The following is a 20783-nucleotide window of genomic DNA, read 5'->3' as shown; positions in this document are numbered from 1 at the left end:
TCAGGCTCTCTTCTGATGAATTAACCCTTCCAGGTCCAGGGATCAGGCACTGCTAGCCTTGGGAGGCCATTATTCAAGTCCTTTTGAAATACAGATATCACATATCAGTCTTTTTACATTTTAATTAATTAATTAATTAATTATTCATTTCACATACCCCTCAATGCACCCTCCCACAGTTTCCCTCCTCCCCTTCTCCTCCAAGTATGTGCGGACCCCCTGGGTATCCCCCCCCACACACACACTGGCACTTTAAGTCTCTGAGGCTAAGCTCTACACAGTATTTTTTTTAAATTCACTTAAATAATAATTCAAGCAAGCATGAACCTTTACTATAAATAGTAAGGTTGAGTGGGTTCAGAGTCCCCAGCACCCAGACACCCACCTGAGACAGTAAGTGGCTCCCTGCTCCCTACCAGATTCCTTTCCTGGGACACTGTCTCACACACAGACAGGCTATTTTTCCAGACTAAATTCCAAAGGAAAAATCCCTATGTCTATTTTCAATACCATCTAACCTTACTCTAATCTCCTGTGGCTTTGGTTCCCTGGTCTGATATTAACTAGAGATGAGATTTCATTTTAATAGCAAGTGAAGCTGAAGTCAGAAGTACTTCTTGATTCGATTTCCTTTGGTCAACTCTCAGCTGCCAAACTATGAAAGATGGTGTTGACCATGTTGCATTTTGAAGTTGCAGTGATACTGTCTTAGGGTTTCTATTCCTGCACAAATATCATGACCAAGAAGCAAGTTGAGGAGGAAAGGCTTTATTCAGCTTACACTTCCACATTGCTGTTCATCCTCAAAGGAAGTCAGGACTGGAACTCAAGCAAGTGCTGATGCAGAGGCCAAGGAGGGATGTTTCTTACTGGCTTGTTGAGCCTGCTTTCTTATAGAACCCAAGACTACCAGCCCAGGGATGGCACCACCCACAATGGCCCCTCCCCCCTTGATCACTAATTGAGAAAATGTCTTACAGCTGGATCTCATGGAGACATTTCCTCAAGGGAGGCTCCTTTCTCTGTGATAACTTCAGCTTGTGTCAAGTTGACACACAAAACCAGCCAGTACAGATACTCTATGAAGATGTTATACCCATTGGAGATAAACATAAATATAACTGTAGTCTGAATATGCTAGTTATTAGCATGTGATTATTGACACATATTGTGAACCATCGGAACTGTTACACCCCCTTCCTGTGTCTGAGCCTTTTCTCCATTTAGACCACTGAAGCTTGTGGTGCCATCAGGTTGAAGATCATGCTAAGGTATAGATCCCTGGCATAGAAAATATGGACCCTTGTTCTCTGGGTGGATTGCAATTCAAGATCCCATCAAGCAATCAATGGCGTCATTCATAAATTAAGTCTATGAGACAAATTAGGCATCAGGAAGTATTATGAGGGTTAATGAAACTGACAGGGTGAAATCAGACAAGAATATTGACTTGCATAATTCTCTGGGAGGTGTGAAACTTTAAAGACCGGAACTAACCCTTATCACTCAATACAAGCCCAGGAGGGAACTCAGTGATGACTGTAATTTTCTGTTCCAAACTAGATAGGGCTAGAGTTGAGTAAAAGACCACTTAGACTAAGTATTACCTCAAACTGAGAAAAGTAGATGATATATATAACACAGAGGGTAGGATCCTGGGCTTTGGAGTCCAATGTATTTTTGAATATGACTTTGTTTGTTTTAATTATGTGTGTCCATGGGTGGTGTCCTTGCATGCATATGCAGGAGTCTGTAGAGGCTCTCTGGGCAGCATCCTTTGCGTGTGGAGCATGTAAGCTGCTTTGCAAGGGATGCTAGGAAACAAGTATATATCCTCTGCAATACACACCCTTAACTACAAAGCCATCTCTCTAGCCAGAATACAGCTTTACTACACTAAGGGTATGCATTTACTCAACAGTATGCTTACTGGGTTTTAATTATATCCTGGTACCATGCCGGGCACTAGTGGTAAACTGAGAATCAACCAATGTAAATGTATGTTGTGTCTATCAAATGACCTGAGAGATAATATCTTTGTGTGGTGGGAGCATAACTGATTTCTAGAAAATCAGTTACCTAGATCATAGGAAAGCCACAGAAACGTATCTCAGAGAAATAGGTGGGATATGGTCACTGAGGTCTTCATTCTGGAACAAATAAAAGCCACAAGCTATTTTATGTAGGAATAGCAGGTTTAAACGTGTGTTTCTAAAGGATATTCAAATTACATTGATACTAGATTGAAAGATGCTGAAAGCATTGCACAGTCCCCAATGAAGTTGTGAGTCATATTATCCTTAAAGGTCATACTTACTGGCAGCTAACAGGGACAGAATACAGACAACCATTTCCATAGCTGTAGTGTACAATGCCGTGAAGGATGCTGCATGATATTCAGATACGGAATTCACACTGAGAACTAAATTATATTGCATTTTAATTTTAATTTAATTGGGTTTAAAATAACTTGAAATACACAATAAGAAATGCCAAATAAGCCCTCAGTTTTGTAGTCTAAGAAGGAGAATCGTTATTATAGATAAACTGATATTGAACGGCTCATAGTTGGTTATTGATGTCATAGGTGTGGAGGAATGTGAGCTATCAGATAAAGAATTGTCAGAAGAGATGGACTCATTAGACAAATATCTGAAAATTTCTAATGCTTCAAGGGAAACTAAAGTCAGCAAATGAGACTCTAATAATAGAGATTCAAGAGAAAAAGCTGAAGAAAACCAAAGCAGAACAACAACAACAAAAGAGGTGCTTCAAGAGCCAGTGGTCGGAGCTCAATGTCTTGGTACACACCTTTAATCCCAGTACTTGGGAGGCAGAGAGATAGGTGAATCTTTGAATTCAAGACCAGCCTGATCTACATAGTAAGTTCTAGGACAGCCACAGCTATATGTGAGACCCTGTCTCAACAAAACAACAAAATAAAACAAAACAAAACAAAAAAATGAAGAAAAATAAAAGAAATAGTTGCCAATAGATTGAAGTGTCGTTGAGGACTGAACATTGTCAAGAATGTAGCTTGAGTCACCGTATCCTACACCACAGATGCAAAGACAAGGCGACAAGGGTATATGTGAACAAATGATTCAATATGGGCATTATTTTTCTAGATAAATAGAAAATAGGATGTAATATGGAAAGAGTTATTCAGGACAACTTTTAAAAATGGAATAACCATTTATGTGTGTCTACACTGGTGGGAATGATCCACTGAGTAGAGAAAAAACTATCAGAAGGGATAATCAAAACATCTCAGTCTGTTTTGCACTACCATAGCAGAGTGCCTGAGACTGGGAAATTTATAATGAACAGAAATTGGTTCATAGTTCTAGATGCTATAAAGGTCACCTCCCAGGAACCAGCATCTTCTCAGGGTGTCTCCCCATCGTGGGAGGCAGAGAGAAATAAATTTCCATCCTCACTCGCTCTCATAATGGCCATCAACATTAGATTCTGAAGAAGTCTCATGACTTCTATGTCTCCCAGTGACCTAACTCCCCCAAGCACTACATTAGTATTAAATTTCTGATCTTGGGCTCACATAACCAACTGTGGCAAGGGATGAGGACAATTTGAAATTTTACTAAGCTTCTTTAATGCTGTCACTTTAATATTTTACAACCATGAAATGGGAGAAGATAATTTCAACTGCTTTAGATTAGTCTATTATTGGATATTACAGTCTTGGTAGAATGCTCAATAAGTTTGATGGCACGCAATCCACATCATAAATTGAGACATAAAATGATTCCAGAGTTAAAGTTGTCTAGTACATATGAGCTGCTCAACAATATGTACTAAAGGTAAATGAATGTAAGGAATTTGATTCCCATAACCATAAGGGTGTTTGGTGCACAAGTCACCCAGCAATGTAGACGCTCAGTGCTGCTGCTATGTGGTGCCATGTTGATGTTTGGGGCATTTGTGTTTGCAGGGGACTATTTTTCTGCCTGGAAATAAGGTCATTGAGCATCCGTGCAATGAAGAGAACCCAGCAAAGTTCCTTTTTGAAGTAGTTCCAGGTAAGATAAATTTTCTGTTTTGATTAAATTATTGATGTTCTGTGTTGAGGAAAGTGAAGACGTGTCAGACTGGCTTTGATCGTCAATTCTGGCTGAAAATTGAGAGGGCAAGCATTTACTTTTGGCTGTCATCTACACAGGCAACGGTCCCACATTCGTACAAGAGGATGTGTGCAAACACACACATGCTCATGGCTGCAGAATGATTCAGTTGCCCATGAGACTCTTGACCAGAATTGATCAAACTGTGTTATAACAGACCGTGTAAGAGGAACCTTATTTTACAGGGATCCTGGGATATAAACTTGACACAACGTTACTGGTCAAATGTGTTACCAGAGGATTATCTGATAAATTCCCTTGCAAAAACTTCTTTTCGAGTAAACCTTTTCCATTAAAAAAATACTCTTCAATGTTAGAGTTCTGTCTCCACGGTGTTCCCACACAGTGGCTTGCACATGTCTGGCCTGTGGAACTGAGGCCGTTCATACCAAGGTATCCATGCCCAATATCTGCAACATCTGCTCATGTTTCTTAGTTATAGGCTCCCATCCATTTTAGTGTAGTTGAGCCATATTTAAACCTTAGACTAGCCCCAGAACTGCTCTTCCAATGCCATTGTCTACACCATTGATCAATCCTTCTGTATCTCCTTAGGCCTTGATAAAAGTAGAGGAGAGTTAAGGATGCAGGTTTTTATTGAGTTGGGCAATCTGGTTGATGTGATGTTGGTACTGATTTCAAAAGTGTAGGGTGGGTGTGTATTGACTTGTGTGTGTAATATCTGATTTGTATCAATAAGGCTGCCATAAAAGCAGCCAATCAAACATATTTTCCCAGGTTTATAAGGTCTGGGAATCTAAAGTGTGAGAGCATATTTTCCCCCTCAATGAAAACAGCTGTAGCCTTGAGTTCATCAGGCTCAAGATGGAATCCATGACTAAATGTTAATTAATGCAGCTCGAGTGCAGAAAGGTTAGTCAGATGTGCTGTGTTATTTGTCTCCCCCCAGGGAGAACACATTGTAAGAAACCCGACTCTTATTTGCCCTGTTAAAGTCCTTTTGTTCTTACTTCTTAGAGGAATATTCCTTAAGGAGCCAGATTCCAGATGTTGCAGGGGCTTTGAAGTATCTGTAGAGGAAATTTCTTTCGCTATTTATTCTCTAACACCAGGGCCTGTCGGCTTTTAAACCACCATGGTATTAAGTGGATGGCTTTGGCTTTTTATCTCCGGTAAAAATGCTGTGAGTCTACCTACCCAGTCAGCCTACCAACTTCCCATAGATCTCAGCCTGTGGAGAAGCCTCTGACGTACGACGGATATTCTTGAGCCTGTGTTAGACAGTGCATACCTTCAGGTCTTTCCAATATGCTGGACTAGACACAGGTTTTACAGACAGTGCACTGCTATAGGGCCTGTGATATATGCCACATTGAAGACTATGTGATGAGAAGCCTGAAGTTGTCTTTTATAAAAGGTGTCAGGAAATTCAGCCTCACTGATATGTCCATAGTCCTACGTACAGTGAGCTCACAGCTCCATTGAGACTGGGTGCTGTCTAAATCCTTAAGGCAATACAGGGAACCCTGTGAATTGAGATTTATAATTCTAAATGGTTATAGATTGTGGAGAGAGTTGTGACATTTGAGCTTGGGAAAAGAAGCCGGAAGCACCCATGCAACAGAGAATCAAGTGTCTTTGTCACTCACCTCAGTAACCTGGGGCTTTATCTTTGCAGCCTTGGGACAGAGTAACAACATTTCCAGTCAAGTACCTTGGTACCTAGTATACGAATGTGGAGATCTATTACACATAGTCAACATAAGATTTTTGCAAAATTCGGCTTATTTACAAACAATAAGGTACTTGATTTATCTTTTCAAATGGGCATGGCAATATACTACTTTTCAGAATTTTCCAATTGTGAAATATTTTAACATGGAAATTGAGGGGTTACTATGGAATGTTTTTATTAATCAGAAATTGAAAGCAGGGGGGATTTTAGATGTATGGCTGGTACTTTGGATGATATATATATATATATATATATATATATATATATATATATAATTCATGTATATAACATCATTCATATACATATGAATTCATATTGTCAATATATATTAATGGCAAGTCTGTATTCTGTATCAGTTTTCTCTGTAATATTCCCAGTTGTTACTTTGCGAAATCCACACATAATGAATATAGACCCAACACACCTGTCGTTATGGACAAAATGTCAGAATCTAAGTACCCAAGATGTGTGACTGAATAAGAGACAATTAAGGTCTCTAATCCCATTGACTTGTGATGATTACCAGCAAAGCTTGTGAGAATCTCCTGCAAGCTCCTCCTTGTTTATCTAACACTACAAGCCTGAATGCACATTGTAGGAGAGCAGTTTACCTTCATGTGCCATCTGTCTTTAGAACATATTTCTCTATGAGGAATTTTGGTTTTGTTTGTTCGCGGATTAGTTTCAAATGTCTAAAACTATTAAGAGAAGTCAGCAATTTTCAGTGGAATTTGGAAACTGGCATCTTTGCATATTACTAATTTATATTCATTTGCATATCATATTTCTACACAACTGCAAAAACCTAGCTGGGAAGACAATCTACCAAAATTAGTGTGGATTTTTTTAATAGATTCATTGTCCATGAAATGAATTATCGTTTTGAACGAGTTACAACATCTCACTTCAACCTTTCCAATTTCTCCACTTGCTTTTTCAAAAAAAAAATGTCAGCCAAATTGGCAAATTTGAAGACTATACAGTCAGATGTGCCAAACCTTAGGCTGGAGTGAACATTTATGTCCAAGTACTAAGCTTTTGGGAAATGTGATTGAGAAAGGAATGTTGGCAAGTTTTTGCTGTATAGTCCTTGAAGAAAGAAAATGTAGCTGGTCTCTCTGCTTCTTAAAATGTGTTTGGATTGAGTTTTCCTTGTTTTGTTAACAACATGGACAATTGTGAATGGACTAAAGATGCACTGATTTTCTCAGAATAACCTCTCAGAAGAGTAGAGGGAAAAGAGACTCAGAGCTAATGATGGCCAAAGAGGAAAACAAGTCTCAGTCTTAGTGTGGGGCCCCTGATGGAGGAGTTGGAGAAGGGACTGGAAGGAGCTGAGGGGATTTGCAATCCCATGGAAGGAACAGCAGTGTCAACAAGTGAGATGCCCTGGAGCTCCTGGGGACTGGAACACCGACCAAAGAATACACATGGAGGGACCCAGGGCTCTGGCCGCATATGTGGCAGAGGACGGCCTTGTTGGACATCAGTGAGAAGAGAGGTCCTTGTGCCTGAGGGGGTTCAATACCCATGAGTAGGGGAATGCCAGGGTGGGAAAGTGTGTGGGTGTGGGTAGGTTGGTGGGGGAGCACCCTCATAGAGGTAGTGGGAGGGGGGAAGCGATAGGGGGTTTCCAGAGGGGAGACATGGAAAGGAGATAAGATTTGAAATGTAAATAAAGAAAATATCCAATAAAAGAGAACAAAATAAACCATTAACAAGAAAATCAAAAAGAAAAAAGGAAAATAATCAGTCTCCTACTGCTATACTTACTATTCAATTTCCTTCATAATGCAATGATTAAATCTCATACATTTGTGGAACTTAAAAAAAAAAAGTCTCTGCACTCAGTCTCTGCAGGAAGCCTGCCTCCCGGCTCTGGCAGCAGCCTTATCCAGCTGTGTGAGGGCTGTGATATTGGTAGAGACTGCCCCTCTGATGCAACAATGTCGCACCACTGCTGCTCTGTGAGGTCTCTGTCCTGGTCCTGTGACTCTCGTGGCTAAAGTGGAAGGAAATCCCGCATGCTTCCTTCTACTTCTCTGTCTTGGTCTCTGGATGCAGGATCCTGGTTCATGGGTGCTGTTACTAGAATACAGCACCTCACACGGCCTAGCCTTTGTTCCTCTCCAAACGCTGATAGTGCCATGGGAGTGGATTCATGGGTTTTCCGTGTCTCTGGGATTGGCAATGCACTCACATGACAGGCTACAACCACTGTGGACATGGTCCTTTTGGATGCAATACAAGAGAACTTATTGTCCAGATGCTTTCTTTCTGAGTATTTAGCAACCAGCACATTCATGTTCCGGGTCTGCGAAGGGAGGGAAACACAGGCTGTTTTCCTGTTCTCCATTCCCTGCCTTTCTCGGCGGGTCACCAGCTGCCATACCCAGCAAAGCTAGTGCCAGCTTCTGATTTCATCAGGAGGCCTCAAGTTGGAAGGAGTAAGATTTCAAAATGTATAAGCTGTGCCCTTTTACCTTCCTAACTTCCTAAAAAAATATTGTATGTATGTGATGAGTGCTTTGTTTCTATGTATGTACATGTGACATGTGTATACCTGGTACGTTTGGAGGCCAGAAGATGCTAGATCTCCTGGAATTAGAATTACGAATGGTTGGTTGTAAGCTGCTATGTGGATGCTGGGAACCAAAGCTGGGTCCTTTGCAAGAGCAGCAAGGGTTCCTAAGCACTGAGCCATGCCGTCATCCCAGTCTTACCAACTGTTTATACATAGTGAACAGCCTTGCATATCCCTCAACAGTGTGTGCCTATCAGCAGGAAGCGCACCCAGATTCCTAGTCTTGCCTGTAACAACCATCGCAGGGCTCCAACCCTAATTCTCTTTCCATCAGAGAGATTGGAAGATACAGCTCCATCCAGCGTTGCCTGGACAGCCAGGGGCAAGGATCCATCTCCAATTTAATTTCTGTCAGTGATCTTGGAAGGTATATGGCTCTATATGGTATCATGGTCAGCCAGGGTCAGGGTTCCATCTCTAACTGGACTCTGTTCATAAGCTTGTAAGGTCTCTGGCTCCAAACAAAACCATTGGTCTTTCCAACTTAGAATCTGGAGCTTTTATAGCACTATTTTCTTCAAGCCTAAGGCCTTCAAGTCAACTCTAGGATAATGCAGAAGATAGATGCTTTATCTATAAGTATTTATAATTATAAATATAGATATTATAATTATAGATAGTATAATTATAATCTAGATAATTTACCTATAATTTTAAATCAAGTTTCTGGGAAATCTCGTGATGGAGAGTAATCTTAGGGCTCTTGCTGGAGACAGCTCACCTGTCAGAGAATGGGGGTGGCAGAGCTGTCTGCCCGCCACTGGAACTGAGGGCTTAGCCTGTGGAGCTCTGAAGGTAGAATGTCCCTCGGGGATGTTCAGACAGGGGATCTGACTTTTATTTCCTAAGATCAACTATTCCTTAATTTATGGAAAAAGATATATTCAGGCAAGGTAATTTCCTGATGCACTAGAGAACATTCCAGGCTCTTCTTTCATTTAATCCAGTCCTTGATGGGAACAGTATGATTACTTCTGTTACATACGTGAAGAAATGGATATCCAAAAAGATAACTCACTCAAGGGTGACAAGCTGGCTAATTACATCAGCCAGAGTTTATAAATATGCCTATATATTTTTCTATTTGTCTGTGTGAGAGTTTGTTTGGATATGCATGTGAAATGGTAAGTTGCTGATTTGCAGGACAAGTTTCAAGAGACCAAAATAAACGTGTATAAAGGTAATTATGAGGACTTAAAATAAGCGAACATTTTATATTATGAGCCAGTATATTAGAATCTGGACTGTATTTTCCAGAAGATAGGTGTGTAAACTTACTTGTTTTGAACTGAAATAGGTAAACAGGAGTCTGCTTCCCTCAACTCATCCATTAAGAATGAAAGTTTGGATCCTTGAGGTGAGAGTAGACATTTTAATCTATTCGAAACTGTTTACACATTGAAATGCATCATAAAAATGAACACTAAGTAAAGTTTCCTAGTTAAAAACCTATCGTAAGCATCTCTAAGGTCACAACAGGGTGTCATGACAATGTAGAATTAAAACACACTGTGGTCTGACCTGTTAGGAATAACTGTCACCAAGTTAATGTTCTATGAGACCCCCAAAGCCCAGTTCTCTTCCTTAGAAAATACACACTGAGGGAACTGCTCCTCGGCTCTTTCCACACACCCTGCATGCACTCGGTGACTTCCCACTGTCTAACCACCAAGAAACACGTGCTATATAAGACCATGCTGGAAATCAGTCTTCCAACCAACCAAGACCGGTTATGGATCTCAAAGGCTATTGCCAGAATCCCAGACTCTCACCTCCCCGTCTGGAAATAGTTCCCAGAGACTGTCCCACCTGGTCCTTGTCCAAAGAGAGAAAAGAACAGGTGGGAATAGGGGGAAATGGGAGGAGGAACAGAGAAATCCTTCCGGAAACAGAAAGGCCAGTGTGATCCGTCTGAGGTGAGGCTCGGTTAAAATCCTTCGGGAAGAGAACCCTTCACCTTTCTTTATGGCCATGCTGATTATTCCCAGTACCTTCACACAAGCATGTGAATCCGTCAAAGTTTTGATAGCAATATATTAATTCTAACTACTTTCCAAGATTTCACTGGAGCTAAGTGAAAAGCTATAAACATGGGCATTCAGAAAATAGAATAAATGCACTACAGATACTTTTTCTTTCTTTTCCTTTCCTTTTAACCAAAAAATGTGTCTAATCGTGCAAACTTTTGACTGTGTAAACATGCCCTCCAATCATGGACATGGTTTAGATCCAGGCCGAAAGACTTTGTTAATCACTATAATCACTCTTTCAATTGCTGGCTCTGTGTTGAGATGTTTCCTTCTCTCTACTTCCTGTCTGTCCTACAACATGCTCACACAAACATGATCAGCTTTCCACTGTTTTTTGTTCCCGGCTAGCATAAGAAGTGCTGTCAGTCAGTCCTTAGCTTCCCAGTTTGATTTTTCTTCTCCTCATTCCACAATGTGAAACTCCTTGGCTCCATGTCACACATGTACAAAGCAATGTTTTCTGGTTAGAACATTTCATAGGTCTGGGGTCTGTAAACGTTTTCATTTACCAAAGTTCATATCTGCTCAGGCATTCAGTACAGCTGTGTTACGTTACAAGCCAACCAAGAAATAAATAGTTCTGACAGATGTTCATGGGTGTCTCTGGGAAAGAAAATACTTGGCTAATTTTCTGGTTTGGGAAAGTGATTATGTAATATCGCCAATGGAAGTTTACCAGTTATGTCTGTGTTTGTGACTGTTGGGTTGAACACATGATATCATTTGATATATTAACTTACTATCATTTCAATATGGAAGTCACAGGCTGAGAAGATGATGGATCGGTGATTAAGAAGTTTTGCTGTTCATCCGGAGGATCCAAGTTTGATTCCCAGCACTCATTTTGGGTGGCTCGCAACTGCCTGTAACTCAGGTACCAGGGGAATGCGGCGCCTCTGGCCTCTGCAGATACCCCTACAAATACACACACATGCTCGCACACAGACGCACACAGATGCATAATTAAAGATAAAATAGCATTTATAAAGCAAGTCAACATTTGGCATATATTTTATATGTAAATATGGGGATACTTTGGGTTTTATTTTTAGTTATGTGCATTTGCATGTGTTTCTATATGAGTTCAGTACCTGCCAAAAAAAGAGGGCAGTGAATCCCCTGGAACTGTAGTTATAAGCAGTTGAGAGTTGCCAGACGAAGATGCTGGGAACTGAACTTGGGTCTTCGGGAAGAGCAGAATTATGTTCTTAACCACTGAGCCACCTCCCCAATGCTACAGGGAAACTTTCAGTAAGTGGTTTAATGTAAGATTTGGTCATTGTCTTGATCACTATTTCAATATGCTGCTAAGGCATCTACTTGGACAATAGTGGCTGTGTCTTAAACTGCCCCCTCCCCTTTCATCTCAGAACTGTTAAAATCCACTCAGCTGTATTTGTCACTGAACAGTGGCAGTGGCCATCTCTGTCTGCCCAGTTCTGCAGGCAACTCTGCAGTCTTCTGGGAATGCTCAGGCCATCTAGAGGGCGAGAGTAGGAGTTGCTTACGCTATAAAAGCTGTATGTTCTATTCGAAAGTGCTCAGAATGCGAAGTCAATACATTGTTTCAATCTGCATGCAGGCGGCACTACATTCTTTTCCTTAGAACAAGTTTGCCCGATTTTGTTTTGCTTCCCAGTTCTCTTCCTACATGCTTGCATTGTGGCTTCGGAGAGAGCTATTTGCATGGCAGAGAGAGAATGCTTGGATGTTCTTTCATGCTTTGATACTGTTGCTTGTGTCACTTGAACGAGTGGGCATTTATAGCTTTTATGAACCATGTGTGCACATGGCCGCTCATGTATTCACTATCAAGGATAAGTCAACATTTTAAGGAAGGAACCAGAGAGTTAATAGCACAGGTTTATCAGACCATAGGGTCTCTGCCCCGCTGCTCTATTGTGCTATAGTGACACAAGCTAATGAGTGTGTCTGTCTGGGTCCCAGTGCAACTTTGTTCGGCCTTTCTTAAATGTGGCCCCGGACCATATATATGCCAGTAACTGGTACACCGTCCCATACTTGGAAAGCTAAGGCAGGAGGATTGCCTTAAGTTTGACACCACTGTGTGATACGTGTGAGATCCAGAACAGTCTGGGCCACAGTGAGACCTTGTCTTAAATAAAAGCAAAAACAGAAGATTGAGAAAATACCTGAGTTGGTAAAGTGCTTGCTGGTGAGCCCTAAGACCTGAGTCTGTTCCCCAGCATCTATATACACAGCAGAACAAGGGGCTATTCCAGGAACAGGGAAGCAGGGATCCCTGGGAACCACTGGCAGGCCAGCCTGGACTACTTGGCAAGTTCATACCTATAAAAAATGATGTCTCAAAAAAGTAGGGAGACAGGCATCCTGGGGAACCATATCCAGAGTGGAGCTCTGCCCTCCACATGAATGTGTAGACATGTTCTTATGCAATCCCTTCCCACATGAGCATATACATACATGCATATATATATACATGTATCCATGCACATAGTCAGATACACAGTCACACAGAGAAAGAGAGGAGAGTGAAGGAGAGGGAGGGAGGGAGAAAGAGAGGGTGGAAAGGAGAGAGAAAACTGAAGTAAAAGAGTTGCTATTAGGTTGAGGCCAGCCTAACTATGCTATGTTGTATTCTAGGCTGGTGCTGGCTACAATGGAAAACATTGTCTGGAACCAACCAAGCGAAATTGAATAAATAATTTAATTTAAAGGAGCTATTACTCCTCTTTTGATTTATTTTCTAACCACTTAAAAATGTGGAATATGGACAGCAGAAGGCCTGGTGTGGCCCATGGGCCACAGTTTTCTGATCCCTGAGCCAGATTTAAAAAAACAACGTAGAGCCATAAAGGGCACGTGGAAGACTAATAGACATCAGTGGTCTTCCCTGGTGGCACCAGGGCGAGGAGTAGATTTCTGAGACAGCCTGTCTCGGCACAGCATTGCCCATGCCACGGCCGTGGCAGGAGAGTGACTCTCAACACCTTCCTATACAAGAGCCATCTCTGAATAACGTATTAAAGTGCCACGGTGAACCTGAAAATATCAGTGACCGAAAGAGTCTGTCTCAGCCAGGACCCAGCTCCTCCAGAACTAGCAGTGCCTTCCGACCAGCACTAAAACCTGTGTGACTTCAGGTGATGATGGTCACTGGTTGTTGACTGGATGTGATGAGAAGCTATTTCCTACACTATGTCCAGTCCCCTAACCTTTTGGGCGGTAACCTACGTGTATTCTGATCCGGAAGCATTCACAAGGTTAAGTAGGCTTGAAATATATTATAAACTGTCATTTTTACGCAGACATTAGTATCTTACAGTGCTCAGCATCTCTCATGAGATAATAATGTAGCCTTCTATGGAAAAATCAAATAAAATTAACAAGCTCCTCTTCTAAGATGTTTCTTCCAATCTCCAGTAGCTGCCAAGCATTCCCTGCCACCTTCACCCCATTAAGATTCCTTTAACACCAGCATGGGAAACACTTGTATCATATTCATATTTAATGCTTGCTGAAATTACATGCACACATATGTACACTTCGGGCCTTGTGCTGACACCCGTCAGGCTTTAAAGATAATGGTTTACTTAATGTGATGTGGTCGGTATCAGGTATCATTTCCCTGGCTGGCAATCAGTGGTTCAGACTCTCATTCCCTGGGTTAATACCAGGCTTCACACCCACCTGAGCCCACGAGCAGCATGCGCTGCAGACTTCTCCCACAGTAAGAATACAGAGTGCTGTGTTCTCCAGATCTGACAGAAGCCAAATAGCTATGGGCTGGGAAAAATGGGAATGACAGGAGAGAATGAAGTTAAATGTCGAAAAGCCAGCATCAGTGGGAACCATAACTTCTTCTGCCCCCCAGGGTTGACATTTGCCGAAGTTTTATTCTCTCTTCTCTTCGTGGAAGTTATAGAGATGAGAGATGATGCCTGCTATCCCTACCACTTAGTAGAATGCCATCATATGGGACACAGTCGGTGTATGTCTGCTGCTCTAATGAGCAAATGTGACCTTGGGTTTTTTTCTCTGATGACTGACAGTACTGGTCTAATCAAAATTAGGACCTTTCAAGTCTGAGTTATTGAACTGCATCATAGCTGCTTTCCACACCACCATAAGACACTGGAGACTCGAGAAACTCATTAATTTCCTGTACCATGTACTCTTTTCTCTTTAAAATCTTGTCCCCCTGGCCTTATCACTCAGTCCATCGCAAATATAAAAAAGCCAGCCATGTCTTTTGTTGCCTTGGTGACAGAGGCTATTTGTTAATGAGTTATTTGTCAGAATAATTGTATTTTTCTCGCTCGTTGTTCTTTATGGCTTGGTTTTAATTACGCACACCCAGGCTCCTTGTGCTCACCTGCCTCTTCCATCCAAGGATTGAAAAAGACTTTGTAATCAGACGAGGCTGAGAAAACAGGCAGCAAAAGATCCAAGCAAATACAAGAGCTGTTCCTTTGGGTGGAGCTCCTGGGGCAGGTTCTCTCCTGTGGATGTGCATCTCGAAGGGGCTTAGCTGGAACAAAATCATGTTTGAATCAGCTGATGGCTGGTAGAGAGAGTAGACAGTAATTTAAAGAAGACAAGGCTCTCGGGAAGTAAATATTGGAGAAGAAGTGGGTTTGCAGCCAACAGCTGCTGAGGGATGTGGAAGAATGGTCTGCAGGGAGACTGTCAAATGACTGGGTCTATCCATCTTCTAAAGCCCGTGGCATCGGTCCTAGAAAGACGGAAGGCCTGGCTCACTGGAGTCTTCAGAGGTTCCGTGCATCCAACAATGTGTGCTCCTTCCTCAACACAAATAAGACTGCTGGCCGTGGAAGTTAAAGCCACCAGGGACTTGTAAGGACCCAGATTGTGTTTTATAACTTTGCTTCATCCCTAAGTTTGCTTTAGGTGGATGTGGGTAGAGAGAGCAGACTGTGCTCGGCCTACCAGAGTTACCAAGGGAAGAAAATGGAGACTTGGTTGTCTAAGGAGAGCTACCCAGGCTCCCTGGGGCCAGTGTGGGAGAGGGGATGAAGGCTGGATTTCTACTTCAGGAGGGTAAGTGAAGAATCCATGCCTCAAAGACTGGGGGGAGATGGAAACAGAAGGAGCACCAAGCTCTTAGGACAAAAAGTTGTGTGGCAGGCACCACGTATTAAGTCCTGGTATAGGGACTAAATAGTATTGCGCTGGACCCTAAATCTGTCAGGGACTTAGAATATAGAAGGGCGGTGAGACCTTGCCAGGGCAGCAGGTGTGCAGCTGGGATTTAAAAGTAGTGCTGGAGTTTGATTGCATAACTATGATGTCAAGAATTTCGGCAAACATAAGAAGGTCTGGAAGTGATACAAGCCATGAGGAGATTTTCTTGTGATCTGCTCTTTGATCAGCGCAGGTCATAACACAGCCTTATATGTATCTGTGATAAGGAAGAGGTTGGGGAGAAGAGTGCAGGACATTTATTACCTTCCTAAAGCTCTCAGATCAAGTAATGCAAGCTGAGTTCTAAACAAGAGAACTGTGTTTTCTCAGAATTCAGGAGCCAGACACCCAATATCAAGGTACTGCCAAGGTTGTCCCTTCTAGGTATCTGTATTTGGATGGATTGCTTCTGCAGTCTCTGTCCTTGGATTGGACAGCCACCATCTCTGTAGCACTGTGTCTTCACAAGATCTTGTTCTTGTGCCTTTCAGTGTCCTGATTTCTTATGAGGATCCTAGAATGTTAGACTGACATCAAACCACACTGACACATTTAACTTAATGGCCGCTTCAAAGACCTTATTTTAAAATTTAGGAAGCCAGAAGTCTTATAATCTGAAGTACTACAGTGTGTATTTGCAGGAAACTCACCTCAGTCCAGACCAGAATACTCAGCCCATGTCAACAGGGGAGATGAGACCTGAATACCCTTCTAGAGAGCCTTCACCATTGCTCCCAGACTTGGACATACACACATTGTGCTGGGGCTCAGAACCCACCTGCCCTTCCCATAAAGACCTTGCCAGTTGAAGTAGGGATGTGCCATGGGGAGGGGCTATAGGGGAGGGGCTACAGGGGGAGAGGCTACAGGAAAAACACCTGTCTTAGATACATACTTTTCCTTTCCTGAAAAATGACCTCAGGTTTAAATATTTTTTAAATTTTAATCACAGATTTTTTTAAAATTTTATTTTCAACATTCTGCCTCTAAGAAATAGACCAGACAACTAGCCATTAAGTCTTCTTGCTGTTTTGGTCCTCAGTTTAAACAAGGTTGATTTTCTTTAGGAACGAATTCCTCTTGCAAGCAGCACACAGTACATTAAACACCTCTGCATATGTTTAGTCATAAACAAGCAAATGGCCGGGAGCTTTCCCTCCCTCTTACTCAGTGATCCAAGCCTTCTGGTCTGACTTGCCAACGTGCCACTGACATGCCAAAGAGCGACAAGGACCAACACAGCCAATTAAGGCTTCTGGAAAACAATTTGTGAGGGGCATGACACGGCATAGGGCTCATTTCTTCGGGACCAGTCCCACTGCCTTCCTCATGAGTCATTATTCCTGATGTGTCACTTGCTTACAGAAATCACAGAGAGATAATGACTAAGTCGTGCTTAGAGGCTGTTTGGTGCTGATCTGTTGGCTGTGATTTATCATAATGGGCTCTTTGATTGAAAGATAAATGCCTCATTTCATGGAGGCAAATCAATTATTTTTCAATATTTTATTTATTGAGTGTTTTGTTTTTGGGCTCCCACATAATCTCGTAAGCCTACTTAATTTCATGCATATCCATCAACTTTAGAATTGTATAGGCAAAGCTACTTGTATTTCCCATTTGATCTCCTTCTCCTCTATTCCATCTGAAAAGCTGCTCTTGAACTGGGAAGTCTGGCCTTGAGTTCAGGATGGCCCTGCCTCAGCCTCTCTGGAGCTGGAAGCGCAGATGTGTGTAAGAACACTCTCAGCAAGGCATTGCTTTTATAATCCCTTAGAGTTCCCATATGTGAAGTAATATTTTATATTCAGATATGATCCTCATCTCCAGACAAACAAACAAATAAACAGAGGCAGGGGAATTAAGAGCTCTTAAAGAGGACCCAGATTTGATTCCCAACACCCATATTGTGTCTCACAACCATCTGTAACTCCAGTTCCAGGGGATCTGATGCTCTCCTCTGGCTTCTATGACACCAGCACATGTGTGTTTCACATGTAGGCAGAACACTCATATAAATAAATCTAACTTTTTAAAAGTTCGATTAGAAAGCCCTACATAAGCAATCTCTGGTGTGTTTCACTCTTCTCCCCGGCTCTCACAGCCACGGCCACAGCTCTCGGTGTCTAAGACAGCCACACTCTCCCCATGACTGAGGCCTTTGTGTATCCCTCTCCTTACTCTGGGCTGACTGACTCCCAGTCTAGGAGGGGAAGGCAGGCTTGAGCTCACCTCTGATGAACTGAACCTCTTATTTGTTTTGTTATCTATGTTACATAAGTTTGTCTGTCTGAGTCTGTGTGCATGTCTGTATATATCTGTGTCTATGTGCGTATATGCATCGTCTCTCTGTGTGTGTGTTTCTGTGACTTTGTCTGTGTCTATGTCTCTTTGACTGTATCTGTGTGTCTGTGTGGCTGTGTGTGCCTGTGTGTATGTGTGTGTGTGTGTATCTTGCTCTATGTGTATGCGTATTTGTGCATGTGTATTTGTATGTCTATATCTGTCTGTGTATCTGTGTCCTCTGTGTGTGTGTGTGTCTGTGTCTGTATGTCTGTCTGTGTGTCTATGTGTCTCTCCATGCATGTCCATGTCTATGTTTGTGCTTGTACACGAGGGTGCCTGTAGAGGCCAGAAAAGGTCATTGGATCCCCTGGAATTGAAACCAAAGATAATTGTAAGCCAGTCAGTATGGGCTCTAGAAACCAAACTCCAGTCCTCTGCAAGAGCAGCAAGTGCTCTTAATCACTGAGCCATCTTTCCAGGCCTTGTCTGTGCTTCTTTAGAGATATGTATTCCTAACCAAGGCTCCCAGCATGTCTCCATCTGCTTTGAAGGCCCAAAGCTTTTGTCATTTGTATCTCTCAACAAGAATGCTAAAATCTGAACTGGAAAAATTAGTTCACCATTGTGTTTCTAGTGCACAGCAAACTACCTAACAACATGCTATTTAATAAGTACTTATTATACAAAGGAAGGAAAGAAAGAAGCAAGGGAAAGAAGGAGACACAGAATGAAATGTTGGAATGGTAAATAGACAGTGAAATAGGGAATAGTAGGTAACCAGAAGCCCCGAGTACTATCGTAACCTGGTAATTAATTTCAACCCTACATTTGAGTTAATTCACTAAACATATAATTAGAATCCGGTATACACGAAGCCAGCATGGTGCTGCAGCCTGTCATTAGGGAGTTAAGGCCAGAAGACTGAAAGGGACTGAGGAACACAATGAGGATGTGCCTCACAAAAAAAGACCTTACAAGCCAAGTTCCTGTTCTTACACAACTATTGTTTACCATCTGAATGAATATCTGGTAGAGCAGTCTCTCCCCAAACATTTTGATAAACCTATAAATCTCATTTTGGGGGTGTGTGGCACTCTTAGGACGAGCAGGTAGGAAAGGCAGGGTTACCTCTTCCTTGCTAGGTTAGGTGGTGTATGTGACTGCTGGCATCTGGTGTCACCCAAATGAGGGAAGTGATCTCTATAAACCAGTCGTGGAGCCTCCCTCCACCTCTGCATCTAGCTTCTCCTTAACTGACCTCCAGAAAGCAGTCCCAGTCATCTCTAATGCCCTGAGACCCCATGATGAGTGTTACTAACATCTTTTCCTATCATTTTCCCTCTGAAGATGTGAGAAGAATCAATCGGTGTGAAACCACTCAATGAAAAGAAATGAGATGGTTTATATTCCCGTGTTAACATGTGAGTTTCTTTTGTCAGACTCCATTTACTTCCTTTCTTATGTGATGGAAGTCTTCCCCTGAGCCACATATGATGCCTCTCCTCACCCAGGAAGATCTAGCATCCAGTATCAAGTCTACCTGCCCTGCTCGGTCCATTGTATACCTGTTGGCTCCCAGCACATTGACTTGGTGCCTCCTATAACATGAAGAGCTTCTTCTGTGTTTCCCGGCTGCTGGCAGTGGCATTGCCCAGTTCACAAAGCCTCGAGGGCATCATGGATGCTGCTTCTGGTGAGCTGCCAACACATAGGAGCTGCAGGCAGCAGCCTGCCTCTGTACTCCTGTCTAGTGACCAGTGACTTCATTATAAGATAGGAGCCAGGTGTCGTGCAGCTCAGGATGTTAATCATAGCTAAAAATACTACTACCACCCATCACGGGAAATTAATCGGGGATGCAAGGAGATGTTAATATAGCAATGGTGTGATTCCCACACCTTTTATGGATTCTGATTGCCATAGCATTTACAAATTCTCCCTCATCTCCAAGTTCCTTTATTTGAGAACATGGAAGAGGTCAGGCTCTCAGTATCTGCTAACAGTGCAAAGAGGTTATGCAGGAAGGGGCAGTGGAGAGGACTCACAATGAAAGGAAGAAGAATGGCTCTCTCACACAGCCTGGCTTCTGATACATCAGAGACTGATGGCTGTGTGGATAACCTGTGTGCCGAGCTGGGCTGAGGCTCCAGAAACACAATATATCACTGAAGCAAGGGCCAGAGCTACCCTTTGAGCAAAACAGATCTCAAGGAGTCCTTGGCCAAATCAATATTGAAGAGTACTTTCTAAGAACTACATGGAAAAAAATAAAGCTTTATCTTTAGCTGCAAATGGTAGAAATCAAGTAGGAGTACAGAATCTTTGTCTGTTCGTCTCGTCAGGATGGAATCATGTCTCCAGTGGGATGAGCTAGACTGTGTTTTTGAAAGGGCAACTTGTTTGAAATAGGCACCAAGTGTAATGCTCATTGTTTAATTAAAGAACAGTGAAATAACTGCTTGGCATTTTTGACAGCTGTCACATACATGAATCTAGAACACAAATACTCAACACAGATGGTAGAGGTCAAACCCCTCAGCTACAAATGTCTGTAGTTTTAGATGTGACTAAAATTATTTGAAGGATGAATGTGTTCTACCTAAGGACCTCTGCAACCTGGAACAGGTAAGATCTCTTGCCTTTCAAGGACCAAAGTATCTGCCGTGTTGCATGTTTTTACCATGCAAGGGAGATGACCAACAAACCATAGGTACTGATTCTTTTATATTTCTCAGATTTTAGATTTAAATTCACTAAAAGATTATGTTCATGACTACTTGGATGGTTAGCTGTTATCGGTTTCCATTCTTATATACTAGACATTTAATATAGGCAATTTAAATCTGAACTTAAAACCC

The 20783-nt window shown here is 42.1% G+C and overlaps 1 protein-coding gene across 4 annotated transcripts in view; it reads left to right on the top strand.

Moving 5' to 3' along the window:
- Positions 1-20783, top strand: part of Arhgap24 (Rho GTPase activating protein 24) — a 413886-nt gene that overhangs the window by 176384 nt on the left and 216719 nt on the right. For all 4 annotated transcript variants that reach the window (XM_052198149.1, XM_052198151.1, XM_052198152.1 and 1 more), the window contains exon 3: positions 3953-4040. In XM_052198149.1, the coding sequence (XP_052054109.1) occupies positions 3953-4040 (88 nt within the window). The remainder of the gene's footprint in view (positions 1-3952; positions 4041-20783) is intronic.

This window comes from Apodemus sylvaticus, chromosome 11 (assembly GCF_947179515.1).
Source record: "Apodemus sylvaticus chromosome 11, mApoSyl1.1, whole genome shotgun sequence".
Classification (NCBI taxonomy): Eukaryota; Metazoa; Chordata; class Mammalia; order Rodentia; family Muridae; genus Apodemus; species Apodemus sylvaticus.
This window is presented reverse-complemented; position numbering and strand designations above follow the sequence as displayed.